The sequence below is a fragment of the Ochlerotatus camptorhynchus genome, unplaced genomic scaffold, assembly GCF_037179485.1.
Source record: "Ochlerotatus camptorhynchus isolate MF236.1 unplaced genomic scaffold, CSIRO-AGI_Acam_v1.1 ptg000022l, whole genome shotgun sequence".
NCBI lineage: Eukaryota > Metazoa > Arthropoda > Insecta > Diptera > Culicidae > Ochlerotatus > Ochlerotatus camptorhynchus.
Window position 1 is genome coordinate 6,315,271 of NW_027040514.1, and position 22,285 is coordinate 6,337,555.

The window sequence follows — 22,285 nt, forward strand, 5'->3', positions numbered from 1 at the left end:
GTGTTAGTTGAGAAGCTTCACAGCGCATCGGTGCTAACAAGAGAAGAAGCTGCGTTATTGGATAAACGGAATGATGGTCTATATAATCTGAAACAATTATCTGAACGGGAGTTCTTAGTAGACCCAAAACACTTGCAAGGCGAAATTTCTGGCGACGTAGATACGGACACAGAGATCTGCCAGCGCTGCTGAAGGTAGTGCGTGAGTGGCACACGGGTTGAAAATGGGTTCTTGTGAAGTGCAGCCGATGGGTACTGTAACGTCCAGCCTGGTCCCGGGAGGTCTGATGAAAGTAGCAACACCAGAGTATAATCATTTCTACATTGCATTGATGAATGATTACTTCGTCTAGCCACTCTAGAGAAAATTGGAAGCTGAGGAAAAAATCTGCATCATTCATAAATCAGCTTGGTAGATACCCAAATATTCTTAAAGTTGATAACTATCTGCGATCTATGCTCCGTATGAGTAGTGCTTCGGTAGGAAACCATCGAATGTACATCTCAGGATCTATGGGTCGTAAGCATATGTTCATGTTCCAAAGGACACGTGGCACAAACTTGACATGAAGTGGAGGGTGAATTAATTCCATGGCTTTCCGTTCGATCCGTTCCACGAAGGAAAAGCCACCGTTCAGAGTGACAGAGATTTACGTTGGCGAGAGAATTCTTGAAGAAGAGTTTAAGTCTAGGAACTTTCAAAAATCTCTTACCTAAAGAAGAAATGGAAGACAGCCATGATACCTAAGATCTTGATGCCGTTGGTTCTTCAAAAGGATGAGGAATGTCACTGATGAACTGATAAAATGCAAAGTTAGTCTGGTGACACAAGGGGCCACTACGTACTTTCTATAAGGTTAGTTCATTTGGAGAGATTTCCTCAGTTTGTGAGCGAACGGAAAGTAGTTGCCAAAACAATGAACTGAGTTACCAAGAGTAATGTGAGTGAATGACCATTTCCATCCTTGGTCTCCACTCTACTTAATCCATGGCCACACGTCGCCTCGTAGTCTGCGAACGGTCCGCAGGTCGTCTTCTACTTGGTCGATCCACCTTTCCCGCTGCGTGCCTCTTCTTCTTGTTCCTGCTGGGTCGCTTTCGAGAACCATTATCACTGTGTCGTCGCCCGGCATTCTTACGACGTGCCAAACCCACCGTAGTTGCCCAATTTTTCCAGTGTGGACGATGGATGATTCTCCCAGCGCAGCTAGCGCAATTCGTGGTTCATTCGCCTCCTCCACGTTCCGTCATCCATCTGCTCTCCACCGTAGATGGTACGCAACACCTTCCGTTCAAAAACACCAAGGGCGGGTCGATTCTCCACGAGCATAGCCCAGTTTTCGTGACCGTAGAGGACCACCGGTCTAATCAGCGTCTTGTATATAGTCAGCTTCGTGCGGCGACGTATTTTATAGAGTGAGTAAATTTTTCCGAGCTTTTCCAGGAAAATCTTCTCGAATATGAGGACAATTTAGAGAGGTTCCGCTTAGTCCATTATTATACTCCTAGACTGAGTGAAATTTTCGTTGATTTTCCTGGAGAAGCTCGACAAATTTTACTCATTCAATGACTGACCTACGTTTTTGTGAATTTAAGTGAACGATACTCAAATATGACTCAGATTCATTTACCGTGCATCCGCAATCGATTCCCTGTACTTTTTCTTTTTGTTGTGATTTTAGACAACGTAACTATGACGACACAGGTAATGTCTTTGATTTGTAAATTGCCCAGCTAGAATTGTCCAGTCGGATTATCATGTGAATTTCTGGACGAATTTCAAGAGGATACAAAAATCCCACTAATACTGTACTGAGAATTTCCAACATTTCGCCGTTGTTGACCTGAGAACCACGAATTCATTCCAAACTGAAACCATCCAATAATCAGCGCAATTGCCGCTCTCAATGACAGCTCAAATTGTATAATCTACCTCTGGTCTACCTTCTCGTTCCATAATAAGATGCATAAATATCCGTTCGAATGGATGCTGATGGATACTACTTACAAGTACAATTAATAGCAATTACAGTATCAATACAGTACGTCGGTGATAATTTTCCAGCATTCGAGTCACTTATTCACTATCAATAATATTATCAAGTCTTCTTTTCATTAAATGCATTTAGCAGTCGACAGACTTCTTCGTTTCAAATGCGTCCGTCTGTCCAGTGTTGTACGGCAGTTGGTTGCACGAGTCTATCTTAAACTTTTCCTAAACTTATCAAACTTTTCCGATCAGATAAAAAGAGAATCCAAAACCGCTTTACATCCTTCTACATCCGGAGGATGTAAAATATTCGCTTGAGTATACAAGATCTACTTGTTTGTTTGACAATAAATACTAATATAATACAGCTAATAATAATACGCCACTGGTAGCAATAATAATCGAAAAACTTTCCATCAATAAGAAAAAATGTCGTTGTGTAAAGTTTCCTCTTCAATCACGAGCGGTGGCGAAAAAATGGCAGCCTCGCATTTACTTACTCGTCCTAATCCGCTGTCGTTGTCGTAGTTGCCGCGGTCGCCGCCGCCGCCGCCGCCGCCACCGTCGCACCCGGTTCAGTCGGTGGTTCCTTTGGGTATTCGCTTTGCAGGCAGTTGCCAACCGCAACGACCAGTTGGCTGAAGGAAGGTCGTTCCTTCGGGTTCACTGACCAACATGTCGCCTGTAATACGACAGAAATTTTAATCCTAACCTTGTTGCACATTCGAAGCTCAACTCACCAGAATTTTGTGCAGACTCTCCGGCGTCTTTTCCGCCACTTTCCACTCCAGCTTGCCGGCTTGCCCTTGCGTGACGTACTCCTCGTCGGTGAGATCCTTGAAGGGTATCTCCGTGGCCTGGGTGAACAGTTCCCACATCAGCACCCCGAACGAGAAGGTGTCGCTTTTGATGGAGAAATCGTCGTCCTGGAGGCACTCCGGGGCCATCCACCGGACCGGCATCAGTTGGTTCTTGAACTTGAAGTACTCCTTGTTGTACTTGTCCCGGCTCAAGCCGGGCAGGGAGATCTTGGCCGAAAAGTCACTGCTGATGATGCAGTTGCGGGTGGCTAGGTCCCTGCGGGGAGAACGAAATTTCGGTTGAAGTACGTTTTTGAGGGTATATAATTGTTCAGCACTTACTTGTGAATAATTCGAGCTTTGTAGATTGCATCCATACCGCGTCCAATCTGGTGGGCTAGGGCGAGAATTTGTGGCACATTCAACGGCGGTGGTTTGGGTGAGCTCTTGGACTCTACGCTTCCGTTCGGTGGGACGCTGGGCGAGGTGGCCAGCAGGAATTGCTTCAGATCACCCTAAAACATGGACGAAGATTGTTGGTTAAAAGTCCTGAAAGACTTAAGCAACAGTTGCTTACCCAATCGGTGTACTCCAAAAGCATATAATGCGGATCCTTATCCCGGCACAGTCCGAACAGCTTCACCACGTTCTTGTGCGAAACCGTCCGGAAGAGATCCAGCTGCCGTCGGAATTCCGAACAGCAGTGCTCATCCTTCACCTTGGTCAGCGCCTTCACCATCACCAGTTTGTAGTCGTTCTCCGGTTTGATCTCGTTCAGCTCCTGATTGGACGGCTTCTTCTTTATCTTCTCATCCTCGTTCGTGACGTCAGACTTGGTAGCGAGAGTCACCTCGTCGCCAGTGATTGGATCCCTTACCACTTCCTCCTTTACCGTCTTGCAGTCGTTCTCCTTAATCTTTCCAATGAACACATCCCCAAAGTCACACTTTCCAATCTGCAGCATGTCGATCACGCTGGATCGCGGAACGGACAGCTGCTCCAGATACGAGCCGGAACCGCTCGACTTTTTAGATTTGTTCGAATTCACCGTATCGTCGCTCTTCTCCTGCCCGTCGGCGGTGGCAGCGGCGGCGGCGTTGGAACCCGTTTTCTGATGGGCCGGCTTGGACTTGGAGGACGTCTTCGACTTGGAGGCAGCGCCATCTTGGGAGGACTTCTCCGGCAGACAGGGTTCGATTTCGCAGTTCTTCAGATCCACATCGCCATTTTCCTTAAAGCTCGTGTTGAGTCGAGCTTTGCGGGCAGCCCGACGATGGCGACACCATAGCATCAGACCAACCACCAGGATGATGTAGGCGAACGCGACGGACATTGTGATCAGAACGGCTCGCGTTATCAGGAACCCATCCTCGGACGATTCCTCCGGCAGAGGCATGCTGTCGGCAGCTGCAAATGAATTCATGCTGCTGTCAGAACCTACGAACAAAAATTATCAACTCTACTCACGCTTCACAACCAGATGAACCTCCTCCCGCTTCAGCCCGGCACTGTTCCCAATCGTGCACCCGTACTTCCCATCATCGTCCAAGTTCACCTCCGTTAGCACCAGCGTCCCGTTGTCCAGAATCCGGAATCTCTCTTCCTCCGTCTGGTTCGAACTGTGCAGGTACTGCAAATCCTTGTCCCACTGAACCGTCGGTTTCGGATCGCCGGTCGCTACGCAATGTATGAATACCGTTCCCATCTCGGTTACCTGAATGGATCCCTCAGGGGCGATTTCAAACTTTGGAGCCACAACCACATTGACCTGCACGGAAGCACTAATATCACCCTGACTGTTGGAAGCGACGCACGTGTAGCTTCCACGATGATCCGTGGACACCGTACGGAAGATCAGTGTCCCATTGACGTCCTCGACCGAATCCGGCAGATCTGCTCTGCCACCCTCCGTGACCCAATGAACCGACGGAGTCGGCGTTCCCTGAGCCTTGCAGTGGATTTTGGCGACGGATCCCAGCTCCAGGTTCTTCGATGTCGGTGGTTTCGGAGTGAAACGCAGATTAGCTGCAAATTCAATTCACAATTCAATTAGCGCCGGTCATTCAATGAAAACCGAAAATTACTCACATATGATCTGCAGCTCGGCAGCATTGGACGTTACGAGAAACTCGCTCCCATTGTTGGTCACTTGACAATCGTAGCTGCCTTCGTCGCTGGCAATAACCGAATTGAAAACCAACGAACCATTGTTCCGGTCCACGTGAATCCGAGCTGCAAAAGCGAAAAGCGAAATGAAAATCTAATCCTCCAACTCCTAAATCCATTCAAACATGCTTACCATCGTCCCGAAACATGGAGCTCTCGGTAGCCCCGTTATCGCCATCCAGCTCCGCTAGCCCGTTGTCCCACTTCCGGATCACCTTGCCGTCCTTGCGCCACTTCAGGGTGAATGCCGCTGCGGCCGTCTCGTTCGAAAGCGACTGGAAGCCACAATTAAAAATAGCCGACGCGCTCTCATTAACCACCGCATTGACCGGATGGTCGACGATTTGCACCGGGACCATGCCGTCCGACGATGGCGGCGATGAAGATGCTATCGTCGTACCCGCAGCAGTGGACAGCAGCGGAGCGGGCGATGCAGCGGTGAGGGCAGCTGCCATAAGCTTATCACCTCGCTTTCCACGGCACAGCAGCGAGTTTCGGCTTTTGGTGCAGTCGATTTTGGCGCTGTTGTCTGTGGTGTTGGGAAAATTCGGAAAATGGGAAAACAAAACATGAATGAATGGGTTATTTCAAAGGGAGGATTTCCCTTGTTTTAGGTCTATAGGCATGTTGGGGAAGGCGCAGTCTGCTGATAGAATTGCTCTGATAGTGCAGAGAACCCGACTGTGTTTGGCCTTTGATGCAGTCTGTGGTGATGTGTGGAGTGTTGCAGCGTGGTGCAAACGTTGTAATTTATGGTTTTGGAATAGCAAAAAATCGTTACTTTTTGCAACATATTGCCGTTGTATGTGAATTGAATCGATTTATTCCGCTAAAATGGCTTGTTCTTTGACACTTATGACCAAGTCATGTTTTCGAGTAAAGTGCTTAATGAAACAATTAGGGTTGAATGAAAAATATGGCTGACATGCCTGCACAAGAGCCGCCTAGTATGATTAATGCTTAAAGCTGCGATTTTTTTTCTAATAAAGGTCTGACAGGGATAATCCGCATCTGCACATGACCACATCTTCCGCGTGTCTCCTTTAGAATGTTATGTTGATGATGACGGGAGCACAGAGGAAACTAAAGGTTTCTACGATAGTAAAACACGTGTCTTGGTATGACTAGTAATACAGACAGAATGAATATTTATTTCGTACAGATTCAAGACTTACTATCAACATCTCCTCCTTAACCATGAATTTGTAGAACTCCCAAGTTCTTTACAGCTTCAGAAAAACGTCCCACCGGAATGGATTTAAGAACATCTGCCTTCTGAAGTTCGGATTTCACATGGTGTAACGAGATCGCCTTCTTCTCCAACTGCTCCCGTACGAAGTGGTGTCTGAGGTCAATATTTTTACTCTGAGGCAAATAACCAATTTCTTTCTCCGGCAAACAAATCGTTCTTCGATTGTCACAGAAGATTGGAACCGGGACATTTGCGTTGAACATTTCTCCAAGGAAACCACGCCACCAAACAGCTTCTTGCGTTGCACTTGCCAGAACCTCAGTATCAGGGTGGTTGCCTCAATCTGAGTCGCGGAATCCCTCGAATGCCGGTTCAATCTGCCAATCTGGAAGGTCAACTTCATTGATTTGGTCCCTTTTAGATATCGCAGGATCCTTTTAGCCGCGCCATACCACCCTTCAGGGCGTTCCAGGCAACAAAGTATACATTCAGGCGTGAAGGAATGTACCGCTGTAAAAAATTGGTGGGGTTGTGTACAAAACACGACCGCTTGGTTCAAGTAGACTACGTTAAGCTGTGTAGTGAAATTCTCGTACATTTGTCTAGATATTGATTTAAAATTTTTCGCAGAGTAAAAGAAATAAGACCGCTCGGTCCGAGTGGCTAATGACAATTTATTTCGATTCAACAACTACTGTTGCTACGTAGGTTGCTAAGGTACAGTAGTATATAAGGGAATATGTACATAGTATAGGACATCGTAGGTTACTTCGATCTCTTCTAACACTCCTTCCTAAGCTACGAATCCTAATAATATCTTGAATTCTTGCAGCTGCTGAGTCATTAGCGGTTTGGTGAAACCGTCCGCTGACTGCTGCTTCGTGCTAACATATCCCAGCTTGACGACTCCTCTTTCTAGCACATCTTTGACGAAATGATACCTGATGTCTAGATGTTTGGTTCTGGGATTGTAGCCTTGATTACGTGCGATACAGATGGCTGATTGATTGTCACACCGGATCGAAATCCCTTGCATACCAAAAATCTGTGACTGGAAATGGTGCCACCATAATGCTTCCTGGGTAGTGCGGGAAAGCGCGATGTATTCCGCTTCGCATGTGGATAGCGCCACTGTTGGTTGTCGCTTAACATTCCAAGACACCGCTCCTCCCATGAACGTGAAAACATAATCGGTTGTAGATTTCCTGGAATCCGGATCTCCTCCCCAATCGGCATCTGTGTAGCCAACCAAATCCTCGCAGTGCTCCTTTGAGTATGTCAGCCGAACTGAACTAGTACCTCGCAGGTACCGGATGATGCGTTTGACAGCATTCCAATGGCTACGTCCGGGATTGCTGTTAAATTGGCTAACTTGGTTGACCGCAAAACTGATGTCTGGCCGCGTCGCCTGCGCCAGATAAGTGAGACAGCCAACTGCCTCCTGGTAAGGAACCTGCTTCATTTCGATGATCTCTTTTTGCGTCGTCGGTGCCATAGACTTATCCAGTTTGACACTAGCCTCCGCTGGTGTGGAAACTGGATTACAGTTCGCCAGATTGAATCGTCGCAAAATGCTGTCGATGTAGTGCTCCTAATCTACCCACAGCTTTCCGTTCTTCCTATCTCGTGTGATCTTTAATCCCAGACAGAAAGTCGCTTCGCCAAGATCCTTCATTTTGAAGCGATTGTGAAGGAACATCTTCAACTTCCGCTTTAGCTTGGCATCGTTCGTGAAGATTAAGAAATCGTCGACATAGCTGGTGACGAAAATCATTTTTTTTACCGTCGATCCGAAAGTACAGGCATGGATCAACTTTGGACCGCTCCGGTCCAAACTCCTTCAGCGCTTCATCTAGCTGGTTGTTCCACACACGGCTGGATTGTTTGAGGCCATATATTGCTTTTCGTAAAAGACAGACTTCCTTCGAATTACCGGCAAACCCTTCCGGTAGGTTCATATAGATGACTTCATCCGTTAGCTTCCCTTGAAGGAACGCGGTGACAGCATCCATCTGCTCCACATCCAAGTCGTGCTTCACTGCCAGCGCCAGAAGGTATCGGATGGTGGAATACCGTACCACCGGGGAATACACTTCGTCAAAATCGATACCTGGCCGCAGCGGCTCGCAGCGAGCACCCTTTCACGACCAGACGAGCCTTGTACCGCTCGACTTCACCAGTTGCTCCTCGCTTTGTTTTGAAGATCCACTTGTTCCGAATAGGCTTACGATCGCTTGGAAGGTTCGTCAACTCCCACGTCTCGTTTTCTTCCAAAGCTGCGATTTCTTCATGCACGGCCGCGATCCACTGTTCGCGGTCCGGTCCATTGGGGTCATCAGACGGCATCTCAGATTGTATCGGTGAGGGCTGGGGTGATACAACTTTACCAGTAAACGAACTATAAGTAACATAATCGGAATACTTGCCTGGAAATTGGCGCTCCCGACCACTGTGCCTAAACCCTTGCTCTTCAGCTGGTCTATCAGATTGCAGTGGGAGCGCAGGCTCGTTGTCGGCATCCTCACTGGCGGCATCTTCGTATTCAGCATCGCTTGAGTCGCTTCCCGATGTATTATCCGTATTATCTGTTGCTTTGATGATGTTGTTGCTACCCATACTTGGTTGTTCGATCGTATACAGCTCCATGAACTGTACCTGTTGCACATTCTCGACGAGCTCGAGCAAATCCTGCGGTTGGCCTTCTTGAATCACAATCACGTTACGGCTGATTTGGATGTCACGCTTGACGGGATCATATACCCGATATCCCTTGACATCGGCGGCGTATCCAACGAAAACTGCTTTTTGGGATTTTGTGTCGAGCTTCTTCCTCTTTTGTTTCGGTACGTGGACCAGTACTAACGATCCGAAAATTCGCAAATGTCTCAGAAGCTATGCTTCCTCCGGTGTCATCTCAAGGGACTTCGTTGGACTCTTGTTTACGAGGTACGCTGCCGTTGAAACCGCCTCGGCCCAAAATTCCTTCGGGAGACGTGAATCGTTCAGCATGCTTCTGGCCTTCTCGATGAGCGTCCGGTTCATCCGTTCCGCTACACCGTATTGCTGAGGTGTGTATGGACAAGTCTTTTGGTGACGCACTCCATCCTTCTCCATGCTGCTTCTGAACGATACATTGACGTATTCGGTCCCATTGTCCGTCCTCAGAACTTTCAGCTTCCGCCCGGTCTGCCTTTCGGCCATGGACTTGAACTTCATGTATGCTTCGAATACTTCATTTTTCCTGTCCAGAACATTCATCGACTCGCATCGTCGATGAACTTCATGATGAAACGACTTCCACCTAGTGAAGGGACATCGATAGGACCAACCAGGTCGGAGTGGACTAAATCCAGCAGTCCTTCGGCTCGTGACACACTGGAAGGAAATGGATTACGTGCATGCTTACCCTCGATACAAGCAATGCATTCGGGGACTGTTTCCTTCGCCATATCGATCCCGTTTGCCATCGTTGTCAGCTTTCGTAAGCTTTGATGGTTGAGGTGTCCCAGTCGTCTGTTCCAGATGCTTGTGCTCGTTGTAAGTAACGATCCCTCGTTCCTCCGATTGAGCATGTACAGTCCGCCTACCTGTGTACCAGATGCAATCACGTTGCCATCACCTTCGAGTACTTCATATTTCTCCGCATTGAAGACTACCGTTAATCCGTTTCGACAAATCTTGCTGATTGATTAGTTGTTATTTCCGGAATTTGCAGCACTTCTTGAACTTCGATTGGGCCTTCACACAGCTCGAGATTGACCAGTCCCTTCGCGACCGACTTCATGCTGCCGTTGTTTGCCGTTCCCACAGAACGCGACAATTCTTGCTGCTTCACAAAATCGTTGCCTCTTCGGGACAAGTGACATGTGGCAACAGAATCGAAGTACCACTCTGAGGCGTTTACATCGCCTATCGCAAAAACGCTACACAAAGCTTTACCAAACGTTCTAGGAGGATTTTGCTTCTGTGGACATTTTGCTGCAAAATGCCCTCGTTTCTTGCAGTTGCTTTTACCCCTACCTGATATAGTGATGTTAGTATGTGGGGCGAGCTATCAGTTATGCCAAACCGACGATAAAATGCGTTGTTTACAAAAGCTGATATGTCTTTTCGAAAAAGTAATATAAATTTGTAGTTATCATTCAGGCAAGGAGCGCTTGCACCATGGAGGCGACGCCGCTACCAGCAGCCAGTGATCTCGACGGGAACGACGCGCAAAGTTCGAGGTAAAAAATTTGAACGCTGCGCGCTTGACAGGAACCGCCTTCCTACTGCTGCAGCTGCTGCTACCTGTTTACCCGCCGTCCGAAGCAAAAATGATTTGAGGCACATTAGTAGCGCTGTTTTATAACTTTTCAGATTCAAGCAGCACGATGTGCAACCAAATGGTACTCGATTATTGCGACTGGGTTTGGGGAGAACGTTTATTTCATGAAAACAGTGATAATATTATCACTTTTTATTTGTAAATTTTAAAAAACAGTTTTTTTTTGAAAAATTGAAAGAGCGTTTATTGTAACAGTTAACGAGAGTTATTTCCTATCGATTGGTGTATTTGGATTTTAATTTCATTTATAAATGACAAAGTTATAAGCGTTCAAAACCTTACACCTTTTCGTGATGGTCGCAATTTTAGATTTTCGATTTACCCCCAGTACCTTCCCGTAAGACGTAGTCTACGTCAAAAGACACTATTTTGCAGATTAGAGCGCAAAAAATCCTGCCAAATATTTAAATGCACACAAATATAAGTTATTCCATATAACTTGAAGTTAGCTTTGGCATCTTCCCTGTTGGAGGCGAACCAGCCGCAGGCTGAAAGCATCCTTAATAAAAATAAATCAATCAATCAATTTGCCATCTTCCTTGTTTAAGATGATACACGAAGAATGGGATAGTGAGTTCAAACTAAAGGTAGTTACCCTAAATTTTTGTGCATTTGGATATTTGGCAGGATTGGTTGCGTTCTAATCTGCAAAATAGTATCTTTTTACAGCGGTACGTTCCTTCACGCCTGATTGTATGCATTGTTGCCTGGAATGTTCTGAAGGATAGATAGATAAACCGATCTAAAACTGAAATCCTCCTACAAGTTCCCGAAATGGTATCTATCCCATCAGCTACTTTTGCTGCTCTGTTTTTGGTCCAACTGATTTCGTCAAACACTGATGTGGGTCCATGTTTGTTGACACAGTGTTGCAATCAGTCATGATAAATTACTCTAGTAATTCCTCCGCGTACATCTGCTGATCTATTATTACAGTGTTGTTACCTTTGGTGTTTCGCATCCCAAGGTCCTTCATGTGCAAGTTCGACATTAGTTGCTTCTTCGTGGCATCAATTAAACTTTAATCCGAGGGAAAAGCAGAAAGTCGTCGACCGAGACTTGTAAATTTCCTCACCGACTAGCTGCCCTTTAAGGAACTTGGTGTATATGCATGTCCTGTTTAAGGGCCAATGCTAACAGTTACCGAATAATTGCGTATCTTACTACCGGCGAATACGTTTCGTTGAACTCGACTCCCTTGACTAGCGAAATCTCTTTGATTACGAGTATCGCCTTATGTCTTTCCACAGATCCGTTAGGGTTGTGCTTCCACTTGAAGATCCACTTGCACTTCAAAGCCTTTCTTCCTGCCGGAAGCTCGGTCAGCTTCCACGTCTTGTTGGTTTTCAATGCCTGTATCTCAGCTTCCATAGCCTCACGCCATACATGACAATCGTCGAACTTCATTGCATCATTGACCGATAGCGGCTCGATTGCTCGTTGATGATCAACAACTACCTGAGATTTAACAAACGTTTCAGGAAGTCCACTGTATGTCATTTCGTTACGTTTAGATACTTACCTGGGATTCGGCGATCCCGCTTGCTCTTCTTGTTGCGAGGGAAGCGCAGGTGAGTCCATCCGAACCGTCTCGATGTTATCATTTGCACTTTCATAATCGGTGTAATGGTAAAATCCGTAAGCAAACGTCAGACTGTGTTTGAAACATGACAGACTTCATACTACCCTTTCACTCCACCGACAATTCCCATAAGAAACTGTCAATCTTTGCTATAAGAGACGATTTTTTGACGGTGCCACCAACGCCAATTGTCCGACCGCATACGCTTGATCCGTTTACCGTTCTGGTTTTCCACCAACGCTTTGAAGTCTTTGGAACACTGCAGCTTCTTTGACTTAATGAAATACACGAAAATCTTGCGACTAGCATCGACGGATGAAGGACCATTCTATTTGACCGAACAGATCACTATGGATTAACTCGAGCACCTCTCCTACACGTGTTCCATTCTTCTTGAAGGGGTGACGGAAATGCTTTCCCTGCAGACAAGCAATTCAAGATAATGCTTCTGCATCAACGAAGTTGATCCCATCCCAAAACCGGAACCACTTGGCCAATCTGTTTCAATTTTTAGTAGACTATAATTTCGAACATTTTTCTACTCACTATGAAAACTTCTGCAAATTTCATGATGAAACAAAAAAGTTATATCCATGCCTATAAAAAAACCGCACAAAGCGCGTTAGGCCCTCCCCAAAAGCAAGGCAGATGATGTTCATTGGAAACGCTAATAACTTTTCTAGCTATTCTGATTTCTAGTGTTTCAAACTTTGAAATTCAAGTGTATTGTACATTGAATCACACTACTGTTCAAAACAGCTAGGTTTGAGTGTTTTGCATTTCAATCTGATGTGAATTGCTTGTTCTGCAAGGTAAACATCGAAAATATGAGTTGTGACTTCATCCTTATAAACCAACCTCATAGGTATTTGAGAACAATTGTGCCCCAGTAAGATCGAACGGAGACAACGGCAGTAGCATACCTCCAACAGACCAGGATCAAGTCCCAAATCAGACCGATTAAGCTTGCAGCTTTGTATATATATTTCTCGATTCATTTTCAGAGTCGGTTAAGTAGAAGTCGATAAAGTAGAATACCGTATGCTTGATAATGTTTGCACCATTAAGCAATGTTAAAATTAAAAAAAAATCTCAAAAATTTCGTTTTCGAGTTTTTTTTTATTCATTCAAAGGGGGATGTTTCTCAGAGTCTTAAACTATGTTAATCATCGATCGAGTTTCCACTTGCTGCAATTACGGCCTCCACACGCTTCCGGTATGCACGGCAGGTTCTAATAATGTAGTCTGGATCAATTTCTCTCCAGGTACGGGTCATTGTTTGGCTGAGGCTTGCTGTCCTCGTGTGGCGTTTAGAACAGGCCTTGGCCTTCATGACGCGCCATATCGAGTAAGCCAGCGGATTAAGATCGGGGCTGGATGGCGGCCACATACCCTTCGCCCAGAACGGAAGATGTTCCTGCAACCACTTCTAAGTGCGGTTTGAGGTGTGACACGGAGCCCCATCTTGTTGAAATACAACATTTGGCTTCGGACCGTACTGTTCTTTGACCCACGGAAGAACATACTTACTTAAAATCCCGATGTAGACCTCCGTGTTGACCTTGTCGCTTTCTGGAATCGACGCCGGGTCCATTTTTTTGCCATCGGAAGCCACCAATCCAAACACCATAACGCTAGCAGGATGCTTGGTCAGATAAACGTTCTTGTGCTCGTCGGCCACGTCTTTTACCGGAAGAGAACTAATATACCGGTCGGTTCTGGAATTTGATACGGGATCGACGGTAAACATGCTCTCGTCGGTGTTCAGGATTACCGGATTTTTTCGCTTCTTGCATCGTTCGACTCGTAGCTCCCGGATGCGGTTAGTAATCATGTGGGTTTTTTTCCGTGCCCTCGACTTCGCCCCGCAATCTTCCTTTACGATCTTCCGTGCCGTAAAGTCATTGATCCCGTGTTCCTTTGCCATTTTCCTTATTGAACGCACTGGATTCACCCTAATCTTTCTTTTGATAGCAGCGATAACCCTCGGAACCAGAGCTGACCTGTGGCCACCTTCGCGGATAGTTGCCCTTTCTTTTCTCGGTCTAAAACCCTTTTGACGGTCCACCGGGACACTCCCACGGCGATTGAAATGTCTTTTTGCGACATTTGCGCGTGGGACAAATCACGAATACGCTGCCACTTCGTCATGGTGCAACTGTCAAACTAAGTAAATCATTTTCTTTTATACACAGCCTACTACGGTATGAGTTATAGGTTATGTACATCCAAAGAAAACCAAGGCGTTGTATGCACAGGTGAAACGAGAACCTTATTTGTACGATGGTGCAAGCATTATCACGCATACGGTAGTGTAGAATGCTCAACTATGATGTGCAAAGCTATTGGTATAATGATACCATGTGAAACACGTAGAATCCATGTGCTCACAATTCGAACCAAATAGTGTTGAGGCAACTATGCGTTCCCTTCAAAAAGCTAAACTTGAAGGAACGCATGGTAGCTCACCACCAACAACCTCTTCACCTTTCCCAAGGACTTCAACGGCTGAGCACGAACCCTCGACCCCGTCTGATTTATCTCTTCGAATTAATGTTAATTCCATCACTTCCAACATCTCTCACCATCTTGCGGGAAAGTCAACTCCAAATCCCCATCACCCATAAAGAATATTCATCGTCAAGAGGCCCAGGGGTACTTACCATTAGCATCGCCATTCCCATTGACGGCGGCAGCAGCGGTGGCACCTGTGCCCTTCAACTTGAGCCGGTAGTTTTTGACGCTTGCCACCGACGACGCCACCTCGCCATCCCGGTGCACCACCACCACCAGACAACCGTAGACGCCATTATCCTTGGCTGTTGCATTTTTTATGTGCAGCTTCCGACGCTGAAAATCGATATGCGCCGATTTCGAGAGTCGCTCGTTGTTTCTGGTGGAGAGAGGAAATAAAGGGAAAAAAACAGAAATATGTATGAGAATAACGTAGGTAATGTCCTGAATCGAGTGAGTGGGTGGGTGGATGGGTGGTTTTTTTTCTTTACATAGGCAGTTCCACGCCAAATGATGAATCGCTCAGACTCGACCCTCTCCGATTTGCATGAAACTGTGCAAAATTGTTTGTTATGGACAATCATTCACATTTCTGCTGGAAATCGGCCATTTTGAGTCTTTGCTTTTTTGTTTCAAAAGTCACTTCTAATCGGGATGCCGTCTGAGACAAACTTATAGGGAAAAATAAAGTCTTTCTAGCAAAAATATACACGTTAGGGGAAATGGATGTGATGTCTAAATGCCTCTAATTTGGGGCCATATATAAATTCAGCAATCGACTAAATTTTCAATAGCGACCAAAAATATCCATTTGTACCGTCCCAATGACGCGTTTCTAGATAAAATCTTAGATCCATAGGCAGTAGACCCATTTCCCCTAATTTAGTAATTTCGAGAAAAATCGAAAATTATTATAGAAAAATAAATAACAAAAATGTTCTTGGTCAATATTTATATTAAAAAAAAAAAACAAGCTTCTTATGCAAACTTTTGGAATCTTGAAAACCTTGGACATTTGAAAATTTACATAACAACAGAGTAACAACTTTAGGTAAAAATTTTAAACTTTTTGTGCGTACGATATTTTGAATATGTGTTGCTTAGAAAACAATATTTGTGACAATAAATCGGTTTCTGAGCATGATCAATGACCAATGATGCAACTCTGTTATTGTCAAATCTGGTGTAATTACACAGAGAACCAATAGACGTTGCTTGGGATTAGCAATCATCCTCAATGTGTAAATACTGGTGACCTAAAACTAGACAATACCATCGTGCGAATGCTGGTCAAGAAAGGAATGGGTAGGAATATATTGACGTAATATCCGCTTTAAGCCGAGATCACCTCTACACTTCCACGAGAGATCACTGGGATGTTGGATCAACAATTAGAATCATTTTCTGAAATGATAAACGAAAGAATTATAAATCCCTACAACAGTAGCTGTCTTATCAAACGGTCGTCTTCTAACAGGGATGTGCCGTGGTGGAATTTGAAATTGGAACGCCTTCGGAAAGTTTCACGTAAGATGTTCAATAAGGCGAAAATCACTTCTGATTGGACTCAATATAAGAAAACCCTATCTGAATATAATAATGAAATACGGAAATCTAAGAGGCGGTCTTGGATTCAAATGTGTAAAATTATAAACAATACTCCTATAGTCGCGAGATTACGGAAAACTCTTGCGAAAGACCATACGATTGAACTTGGTAATCTTAAATGTCATGATGGAGGTTTTACCAAATCTCCCTCTGAAACTTTAAATTTAATGATGGAAACACATTGTCCAGGTTCGGTATTGTGTGTGGAATCAGATAATTCTGATTCTGTTGGTGAAATGTGTTCTATAGAGACCTCGTCAGTGTCTCAGAGAACAGAAAACACCATACCAGATATAGCTGATGAAATTTTCACAATTGCCAGAGTGGAGAATGCTGTGAGATCTTTTCAGCCTTTTAAATCTGCGGGTGTGGATGGCATATTCCCGGCACTACTTCAAAACGGTGAAGCAATGCTGATTCCGTCTCTAACTAAGATTTATAAGGCAAGTTTAAGATTAAACTACATTCCATCAAAATGGAGATTGGTAAGAGTTATATTCATACCGAAAAACAGGAGGCGTGATAAAACGCAGCCAAAAGCATTTAGGCCCATAGTCTCTCATCAATTTTACTGAAGACTATGGAAAAAGTGTTGAATGATTTCATCAATTCAACTTACATGTGCATCCAATATCTAATTTTCAGTTTGCGTATCAAGCTGGAAAATCAAAAGTTACTGACCTCCATACTTCGGTAACTAAAATCGAAACATCACTTTGAGTTAAAGAAATCGCACTTTGTTCTTTCTTGGATATTGAAGGAGCTTTTGACAACGCATCCTATTCTTCTATGGTTGACGCCATGAAGAAAAGGAACTTCGACACGCACATCGTCAACTGGATTCATACTATGCTTGCAAAAAGAAAAGTCACTTCTGGGCTGGGAAGCTCATCTATAACAGTAAAGGCAACGAAAGGCTGTCCTCAAGGAGGAGTCCTCTCACCACTAATGTGGTCTTTAGTTGTAGATGATCTTCTAAGAAGCCTAGAGGCGAAAGGTTTCGAAGTTGTGGGCTTTGCGGATGATATAGTCATCGTAGTTAGAGGAAAGTTTGACGCTATCATTTCAGAAAGAATGCAACAGGCTCTAAAGTTTACCCAATTTTGGTGTATTAAGGAGGGCCTAAACATTAATCCGTCAAAAGTAGTAAGTTCAACCTAAAGGAGTTCAAGCTTGGAGTAGAACAGATCCATCTTAGTGAACAGGTCAAATACCTAGGAGTTATATTGGATGCCACGTTGAATTGGAATGCTCAGGTTGATTCTGTGATCAACAAAGCAACCAGTGCCCTGTGGTTATGCTCCAAAACTTTTGTTAGAAAATGGGGTTTGAAACTAACAATGACAATGTGGATTTACACATCAGTAATCCGTCCAAAAGTAACTTATGCTTCGTTAGTGTGGTGGCCAAAAACGAAAGAGGCTACAGCACAGATCCAGCTGGCAAAACTGCAACGTCTAGCATGTATTGCTATAACGGGTGCGATGCGCAGCACCCCATCAAAAGTGTTAGATGCAATTCTCAATCTACTGCCCTTGCATAAATACGTTCAACTAGAAGCGGAAAGAAGTGCTCTAAGGCTCAAAAGGTCTAAAAAAGTCATGCCTGGTGACCTGGTTGATCATCTAAGTATTTTACGATACTTCCAAAGAGGACCAGTGATGAGTATGAATTGTGACTGGATGAAACCACCCAAGTAACCATAGGCACCTTATTTCGCCTTTTTGGCTATATGAGGGCCTCATCAGAACTTACAAACTCTGGTATAGCCGATGTTCAGCTGTATATAGCCAAAAAGGCGAAATAACGTGCCTATGGTTACTTGGGCAGAGGACAATTACGACACTCCCTTCAACGTATGTGAAATGTTGCATTCGGATTGGGAAGCCGGTGGTCCTAGCGTTTGTTAAGGCTCAATCATATTTTTCACAGATGGCTCAAAAATTGGAACACATACAGGTGCAGGAATCTTTGGCCCTGGGACAAATATTTCAGTAGCGATGTGACATTGTCTAACAGTGTTTCAAGCGGAAATCGTGGCCATATTTGAATGTGTAAGTGTTTGCCTAAGGAGAAAATATAGATGTGCAAATATCTGTTTTTTTTTTTGACAGTGAAGCAGCACTGAAAGCGCTTCGTGCTTACAAATGTACATCAAAGATTGTCTGGGAATGTATTCTCTTGTTGCGACAGCTGTGCAAACAGAACTCAGTAAACTTATATTGGGTTCCTGGACACTGTGGCATTGAAGGGAATGAAAGGGCAGACGATCTCGTAAAAATAGGTTCCAATTCACCGTTTACTGTGGAATATCAAACTGGACGGTAAAAATGGAACTCAAACGCTGGGAAGAACAAAGGGTAATGGCCAACTGGATGGTCGACCAGTCGAAAAGATTTATAACTCCAAATGCAACACATACCAAAAAGCTCTTGGAGCTCAATAAACGGGCTCTTCGTATATACAATGGCCCAGTAACTGGGCACTGTCCGTGTTGAAGAACATTGTTCGGGTTCAGAGCGATATCTGCCGTTTCTGTAGCATAGAACGTAAAACCTCGGAACATCTGCTCTGCAGTTGCGGTGCATTACACAGGCGTAGATCTAAATTACTTCGTAGTGTTATCTTACAACCTAGTGGAATTTGGTTTGGTAATCCTGGAAAGGTAGTTGGTTTCATAAACCATATCATACCTGACTGGGAAAGAACGTGTCCAGGCAATTAGCTGTCCACTCATTAAATGGTGGTCAGCTTGCATGATACGAACAGTAAACAGCGGTACCACAGAAGTTTAAATAATGGACGCAGTGGTTCAACTCCCCCCAACAAAAAAACATTTGGATAAAAGGGTTGGGATTACAGCAGGACTAGTTTTGGTAATGGTCTTCTGCTCAGTAAGCAAAATCGGTCGCCACTAGGTCTCCGAGCTCCTTATATCACAAAACAATTAAGATCAAGTTCCCGTTCAACTTGCTGTTACTAGATTTCGGTCCCGGCGGTAACATCATCGACAACGAGAACTACGCTTGAGAAGGATTTAATATGGATAATCTGATCAACACGTCTTAAACCGACGATCTCCTATTCAGTAAGTAAAAACGCCAGCATCAAGCTAGTCGAGCCCTTAAAAAAAAAATTTAAGTCGTTTGGCCGGAACAAATCTTAAGTTTTTCTTTTATCAACACCCAATTCAAAAGTTTGAAAATCACAAAGGGGGAAATAATAAAAGAAAACTTTCAGTGTACAGCTTTCCCCCGAAGAACGCGTTACCCACTGAGTTGCACCAACCGCTTTGTCTCGGTGGGTTTTCAAAATTACCAAAATTAAGCAACTGTATTGTGGGCAACACTATATTCTGAAGTGTGACATAGTAGCCATGATTTTTGTCCTGTATTCTACGCTCCATAAACACCAATGTTGCCTGCTGAACAGTTGATTGAGCATAATCATAAGACATCAGTAACTTTTTTTTTTTTTATCTAGTTCGTTTATTTGGGAGGCTCAATCGCGTTAGCTTTACGGAGCCGATAATTCATTGTTCACTGTGTGTAACAAAATTCACTTAATTCTATGTCTAGTAGGAGTTGGGCCGATTACTCGCGGCTTACTCGAGGTTAGAAGGGTACATTTTCGAAGGATAGGATCAGGGGAGGAGCTTGGGGTAGGGTTTCGTTGTCTCATCAGAGCGTTGTCGCCAGTATGAACGGTAGTGCTGTTCTAGCTTCGTCCGGAGTTCGACCGGCTATGGTGGGTGACCAGTGGGCGACGATGAGACTCATCGAGACGGGGGGACAAGACAAACAAAAACTAATAAAGAGAGACAAAAGACAAAAGGAATTAAATTCTTATACTAGACATTTGAAGAAAAACATAAACGGACTGCATATAGCAGAGATCACGGGTTGCCAACACGTCTCTGATAGGAACATAGGGTTGTCTTCCTTGGGCCTCGAGGGTATTCAAAAGTCGCTCTCTGGCGGCGTCATTATCCGTACATTGCCAAACTGCGTGTTCGATGTCATCGTAACCGTTTCCACACCGACAGATGTTGCTGTCCACGAGGTTTATTCTATTGAGATGAGCATCTAGCGAGTAGTGGTTGGACATAAGTCTACTCATCACGCGAATGAAGTCACGACTTAAGCCCAAGCCTTTAAACCACGCTCTCGAAGAAACATTAGGAATAATTGAATGTAACCACCGTCCAAGATTTCCAGTGTCCCAATCGGTTTGCCAACTCGAAAAGGTACTCTGACGCACTAAATGGTAAAATTCATCGTGTGAAATTTGCCTGTCATACAATTCGCCTTCCTGCGCGCCCACCTTTGCGAGAGAGTCCGCCTTCTCATTGCCTGGGATTGAGCAATGTGAGGGGACCCATACAAAGGTAATCATATATGATCTTTCGACCAGCAAACTCATCTGCTCCCTTACCTTTGAAAGGAAATAAGATGAGTGCCTACTTGGTTTCATCGACCGAATAGCCTCAATCGAACTGAGACTATCCGAGAAGATGAAGTAATGGTCTGTGGGCATATTGGAAATCATCCCCAATGCGAAGTTGATTGCTGCCAGCTCAGCAACAAAAACGGAACAAGGTTCCTGAAGTTTGCGGAAGGCGCTAGAGTTTTCATTGAAGACACCGAAGCCAGTGGATCCATTGAGACGGGACCCGTCTGTAAAATATCTTTTCATGCAATTGACTTGTTGGTACTTTTCAGTAAAAATACGCGGAATAATAATAAGTCGAAGTTGATCGGGAATCCCATGAGTTGCTTGTTTCATGGTCAGATCATATTCAATTGAGGAACTGCGATTGGTGAAGTGAACACGGTCTGGAGTAAACAAGGAAGACACATATCTGATGATATGTAGTGGTGGTAGATTCTCATAAATCGAGATTGTGTGTTCAGCCCAAGAATTTCTTCAAAATTAGCAATTATAAGTGTGTTCGTCACTCCGCATTTGATTAGTATTCTGAGAGAGAGCTCCCAGAAACGGTTCTGGAGGGGTGTTACTCCTGCCAGAACCTCGAGACTCATGTTATGCGTTGAGTGCATACAGCCTAGAGCAATACGCAGACAACGATATTGAATTCGTTCCAATTTTATTAGGTGACTTTTTCTTGCCGAGAGAAAGCAGAAAGAGCCGTACTCTAGAACAGAGAGAATAGTTGTTTTATAAAGCGTTATGAGGTCTCCCGGATGAGCACCCCACCATGTGCCGCAAATTGAACGGAGAAAGTTGATCCTCTGCTGACATTTTTGCTTCAAATACGTAATATGGGCATTCCAAGTGCACTTTGAATCAAACCAGACCCCAAGGTACTTGAAAGACAATGATTGGGTAATGTTTCTGCCCAAAAGATTAAGCTGCATTTGGGCTGGGTAAAGCTTTCGAGTAAACACTACCAGTTCAGTTTTCTGCGGCGAGAATTCGATCCCTAGATTCATAGCCCAAGAAGACAAGTTATCTAAGGAATTTTGCAATGGTCCTTGCAAGTCCACGGCATGTGGACCTCTTACGGAAACCACACCGTCATCTGCAAGTTGTCTTAGCGTGCATTGTTCTGCCAAACAGTTGTCGATATCTTTGGGGCTGAGACATGAGCCTTGGGGCAGGCCCATGTAACTAATTCTGGAAGTTGTCAGTTTTCCAAGAGAAAAGTTCATTTGCTTTTCTGACAACAAATTGTACAAGAAATTATTTAAAATTCCAGAAAGTCCACATCTGTGCAGATTGTCTGACAGAATTTCAATGGAAACTGAATCAAAAGCCCCCTTAATGTCCAAGAATACTGAAGCCAATTGCTCCTTGTGCGCAAAGGCCAGTTGAATATCTGTGGAAAGCAACGCTAGACAATCGTTTGTTCCTTTGCTCTTGCGGAACCCAAACTGTGTATTTGATAGCAAGTTATTTGATTCGACCCAGTGAACGAGTCTCCGAAGGATCATTTTCTCCAACAATTTCCTAATGCACGAAAGCATAGCAATCGGACGGTATGAGTTATGGTCAGACGCTGGTTTGCCAGGTTTTCGAATGGCTATTACTTTGACCTGCCTCCATTCAGGCGGTACAATGTTGTTTTCTAGCAAGGAATTGAATAA

General features: G+C 44.5%; 1 protein-coding gene across 1 annotated transcript in view; it reads right to left on the reverse strand.

Moving 5' to 3' along the window:
• Positions 1-1,192: 1,192 nt before the first annotated feature.
• The window catches only part of otk (off-track), a 231,667-nt gene continuing 210,574 nt past the window's right edge, over positions 1,193-22,285 (reverse strand). The window contains exons 6-13 of the mRNA XM_065227030.1: positions 14,720-14,949; positions 5,089-5,484; positions 4,878-5,021; positions 4,257-4,814; positions 3,367-4,196; positions 3,132-3,304; positions 2,730-3,066; positions 1,193-2,671 (exon numbers count right to left, since the gene is read on the reverse strand). Of these exons, the coding sequence (XP_065083102.1) occupies positions 2,495-2,671; positions 2,730-3,066; positions 3,132-3,304; positions 3,367-4,196; positions 4,257-4,814; positions 4,878-5,021; positions 5,089-5,484; positions 14,720-14,949 (2,845 nt within the window). The 3' untranslated portion in view covers positions 1,193-2,494. The remainder of the gene's footprint in view (positions 2,672-2,729; positions 3,067-3,131; positions 3,305-3,366; positions 4,197-4,256; positions 4,815-4,877; positions 5,022-5,088; positions 5,485-14,719; positions 14,950-22,285) is intronic.